The sequence below is a fragment of the Ammospiza nelsoni genome, chromosome 3, assembly GCF_027579445.1.
Source record: "Ammospiza nelsoni isolate bAmmNel1 chromosome 3, bAmmNel1.pri, whole genome shotgun sequence".
NCBI classification, from domain to species: Eukaryota; Metazoa; Chordata; class Aves; order Passeriformes; family Passerellidae; genus Ammospiza; species Ammospiza nelsoni.
In genome coordinates, this window is record NC_080635.1 from 89170994 (window position 1) to 89176176 (window position 5183).

Consider the following 5183-nt stretch of genomic DNA (forward strand, 5'->3'; position numbering starts at 1 on the left):
GCTTGGAGAGCAGAATGAGGACCTGACCTGGTAGTATTGCAGCTAAATACAGGGAGGCAAAACTCTATTGACTATCACTACGTATTGGCCCACTGTAGTTTTTTTGTGGTGTGTAGTATGATAGTGATCTGAGCAATTTCCTCTGAGCCCCAAAAGCATGGAATTGTCAAACATTGTGAATCTTCTTTAAAAATCTATTAATGATAAAACACAAATTAGCCATGCTCTCTCATTTCACATATCAAGTAAAGATACAATCATTCAAGCCTATATTTGCTCAATTATTTTTATGTTACATACGTAAATGATCAGCGGACTATCTATGAGGTGGTGTCATTAATCATTCTAGTTTGTCCGTTCTGTCCAGCCAAGAATAATTCTGTCTTCACATCACACCTCACGTCTTCTTAGAAAGGTTGTCTTTTTTCTGTCTTTCTCCAAGATGATTAAACTGTGATTTTCTCCTTTTGCATTAGAAGAGCATCTGGGTGGTTCACATTAATTTTGCTTTAGATAACTCCTTTATATCCTAATCTATAAAGTTTGATGAAATGCAGTTTATAGTACAATTTTTTCATGAGTCATTTTTGTGGTTGACAGGGAAATTTAGAGAAGAATTTAAAGCAGCATTTTCCTGTTGCATCTTTGGCATTCGCAGCCACCATGACGAACGGTTCAACAGAGGTCGTGCCAGTACAGAGAGTCGGAAATCCTTGACCACCCAGATCAGCAATTTTGATAACGTTTCAAAACTTTCAGAACACGTTGTATTGACCAACATAAACACAATTCCATCAAATGGTACTGCATCTATTACTCACTGTTAGTATACTAGTCCCTATGCCTTTTGATCCCATAGAAGGAAATTCTAATTCTGCATCCATCAATATTGGGATCCGAGCACAAAGAGAGAAGGGTGTTAAAATTAAGAACTGACTTAATTTTAAGAAGAAAAGAAAATTAAAATAAATATTTTATAGAATATGCCATAACTTTGATTATATAATGAGGAAAGAAAATTTCTCACATTTATTTCAAGTCATGTTGCAGATAGCTAGGGAGCAAAGCAGTCATGTTTTATACAAATATTTTCTTTGGATACGTACTTCTTTTAGACTCGTAAGTAAATAAAGAACAAGTATCTGAGAGTATGAAAATTATTTTCCCTATCATTGGATTGTGTATATAAACAGCTCTCATCTAATTAGCTGAAGTTGTGGTATATTTAATAACAAATGTTTTAATCAAAACTGAGTGTAGAGATTGAACTACTGTTAATGTCTTTTACTATTTCAAATTATCTGCTTAGCATGCATTCTGGTGTGAGTTAGGCTGATCAAAAGAGCAATTCATATTAATTTATTTTCCAAAAGTTTTGTTCTTTTTCATGGTAGGCTATTGAATGTGTCCAGGAACAGCTGGGAAGCCACTTTTCACTTAATGTAGAAGGAATGGGGTTTTTCACCTGAATTCAGTAGCATTGCCATTCCTTTATGTACAGCACAAGCAAAGTTACAAATATGAAACTCATATGACAGTGTGACTATAAATTATGTTTTACCCTTTGTTTCTGATTTATTCTCTTCTCTCTGTCCTCTGCTCATGGCAGGGGAGTTAGACTAGATGGTCTTTAAATGTCTCTTCAAACCCAAACTATCAGTGATTCCATGACTGATTTATAAACAGGAAGCCATGGTGCACTGCTGGTCAGAAAGGCATCTGGATAAGGAACCACAGGGCAATGTACTTAATAGTGCATAATAATAAGTAGTAGAACACATTAAAATGTTGAAAAGTTAAAAAATCTATATTTATGCCTTAGAAATGCCCTTAGTCTTCAGTCAAGAAGCTTTCACTTCAAATTTTCAAATGCAATTTGAAACATTTTCTGGAAGACCATTTTACTAATAGATAATCACCTGCATAGTGTTCAGAGAGAGATAATCAGAGAGTCAGTTAGCCAGTCACCTGATACAAGCAGTGAAATTATTTAAAATCTTTATTTTATCTACAGATATCCCAGCGATACTCAGCCCATTGAAGTCAGCAGAGCTGCATCTCCACATACCTGGGATGAACGTGACTTCAAACATAGATGAAGCCATGAGGGTTTCTGCAGAAGACACTGTCAAACCAGAGAATGCAGAGTGGGATAAATTTGTCCCTATCATAACTAAACTCACTTCGATGGAGTTACAGCAAGGATGACTTTGGCTCAATACACTACAACTGCCACAGAGTGTCACATGCTTTTAGCTGTGGTACAGACTACAACTGGACAAAAGGGTTCCTTCAAAATAACTGCCTATCCTCTTTTTTCTCAGTCTTACAGAAACCTACTTACCTCAGTATGAGCTAAAGAACATGTCTTTACAATTCTTTTTAAGGATTGGATTGTATCATACTTTGTAAATATTGTAGATATTTATTTTTATATATTTTAGATGCTGTGAAATGTTCTAAAATGTATCATATGAAGAAATCTAAGTATTTGAAAGAAAGCTCAAACACCATTTATTTATATCCTCTTTCTATAAATGATTGATTCATGTACAAAGAATGCTTACTTATGCACTAGTGATATTCTGGCATTACTTTGCACTTCTTTTTCTGCAAATCCACTTGTAGTAAGTTCTGTGTTTCTTATGGAACTTTCACTTCAGACTGACTTGGGGAGAGTCCACATTACTTTTCTAAGTACAGACCTGCTTCTAAGATGTGAATCCAAAGTGCTGAAAGTCACATATTTTCATAAGATTACACTTAAACAGCCTTTTATTTTTTTCAGATTTGAGTGCCTAAAAAGTAACCATTTAAATAAAACTTATGTGATGCTCAAAGGTGCTATAGGCTCAAATTTCCTGCTCAGGCCAATAGGAATAACAAGTGTCAGCACCTCGGAAGGACTGGACATTTTAACTTTGGTAGCTCATTTTAGTCCGTGATGTGTACGTGTTGCCCCAGAAGATCTCTGAAAATCTTTAACGTAGGGAACATGAATTGTCTTTCATTTTCATGACTTCCCTCTCAACTGCCATTTATAACTAAAGATACAATCAATTCTAGATCTATATAGCTATTTATGGGATAATCTCTCTGGCCTGGAGCTTCCTACTATGTATTGTATTTTTCTCCTTAAAGGATGAACATGGTGCATCAGTGGAGACTTAGTCTTCTAGAAGAATGTGGTCTATTGGTTAGAAAAAGGCTAATTATGAGAACCTGAGATACAATTTCCCTGTGGCACTATTCTTGCATTTCAGTCCAGATTTTTCAAAAGAATAGGTAAGATGAGAGGGAGGACTTTTCTATTAAAAGTTATTTGGCATAGGAAGAAGACAGTCTCATGTATTCAAATGTTTCTATAAAGCCAATTATTAATTGACCAGGTGTTATTTGATTACCTTTTGTAAATATTTTTCTAGGTTTTTCTTTGACCTAATGTCATGCAATGTATTATCTATCATGGCAACTATAGTTTTATGAAGTGCTCAATCACTTTATGCTTTAGCCTTCCCCAACAGCTGTTTACTTGACATTGTTGCAATTCCTCCTAGTTTTCATTGCTGTTAAGTGAGAGAAAGGGATTTGCATTCATTTGGATATTAAAGTTTTCTATTTAAAGAGGAAAAGGAGAATACTCTTTTTTAATTAAAAATAATAAAGAAAAATATCTAAATGGACAAAATGTTTAAATATCAAATAAAATAATAGGATTTTCAATATTCGTGTGTGTAAGCTTCATTTTAAAGTATAGCTATTATATCAATGTTATTTTAAGACATTATTTTTCTTCGTCTCTGCTAAGAAAACTAAAACCCAAATAACTGTGGAAAGCACAGCAGGATTTGATTTCATAGCTATTGCAATTCCTTTACCATAAGAAGACTATTTTCAGCCATGGAAAATGCAGAATTGTTAAAGAATGTTGAACAAGATATATATTTTTTCTATAAAATTTGAAATGATTTAACAAACACATGCTGAATTAAAACATTACAGATATGGGGAAATGGAATTTCAAAAGTCCTCTAAGCTTTTCTTTTGTTTAGTTATAAGCAAATAAATAGTCATAAAGTTAAAAACTAGTATAGCAACCGAGCTGCAAAATAATTATCAGTAATCATTTATTTGAGACATAAAATATCTCAGCCCACGGTTGAAAAATGTCTATTATGCCCAAATTTGGGAAAGCTATATTTTTATTTCAGAAAATGTATTTTTGGCTTATCCTTGAAGAAAGAGAAAGAATGTAGAAAGCAAAGGTTATTTAAGGAAACTTGGACAGCAGAAGAGGGGAGTATGTATACTTTTCAAACATAAAGGGTCACCGTGGAAGGCAGCCAAATTTTTATGCCTTGTCAGGTGTGTTCCCCAGATCCCTGTGAGACAAACAGAGAGGAAGAGGGTTCAGTACTCCTAACCTGGGCCAGCAAAGAAAGAACAAAAATTTCGATGCTCATGGACAAATCCTAATTAGCATCTTTCTAAAGAGGGGGTGAATAGCACCTGCTGACACAATTTGTATTCTTGCTGCTACCTTAACGCCAGGGGGATAAATTGTGTTAGCTGAGTTAGTTCTGAGAAAAGAACATCACTAAAGGTCAGTGGCAGTTTTTGGAGGTGCTCTGTGCTGTGTTAGAAAGGGAGATTCTGGCCTTAATTTTGTCTTTGTAAGAGAAAGCATATCTTGATTCTCTTCTTTATCTTTTCTTATTTTCACCTAGATCTCCAGAATTAAAATGTTCCAACATTTCTAGGAATTTCTTTTAACCACAACTTTAACGTAGCAGTACTTTTTCTGTGGAGAAGATAAATAAAATATGAGACATTCATTAGCAAATGATTCTGGGTTTTCTCTGGACAATTTCTACAGCATGTCTTTCAGACACAAATTATACACTCAGATATTATATCAGATTTGAAATTCTAAGGAGAGCTAGAGAGCATTAACCAATTTTTGCCAGACACTCTGGCCATCAAGCTAAATATTGGTGAAATATGGTTATCAAGAAAAATATCTGGTTATTTTTATGAAAAGATTTTTCATTAAAAAATAAATATTTTTGATAAAAATATTTTTATTCTTTTATTTCTTTAGTTTTTAAAATTTCAAGAAATACCTTTTTTTAATTGAAATAATCACAAGGAGAAATAAACCCAATAGTGAGCAATAGCCAGCA

General features: G+C 33.9%; 1 protein-coding gene across 1 annotated transcript in view; it reads left to right on the forward strand.

Moving 5' to 3' along the window:
• The window catches only part of HCRTR2 (hypocretin receptor 2), a 32217-nt gene extending 30009 nt beyond the window's left edge, over positions 1-2208 (forward strand). Inside the window, exons 8-9 of the mRNA XM_059469191.1 lie at positions 601-801; positions 2015-2208. Of these exons, the coding sequence (XP_059325174.1) occupies positions 601-801; positions 2015-2208 (395 nt within the window). The remainder of the gene's footprint in view (positions 1-600; positions 802-2014) is intronic.
• The last annotated feature ends 2975 nt before the right edge of the window (positions 2209-5183 follow it).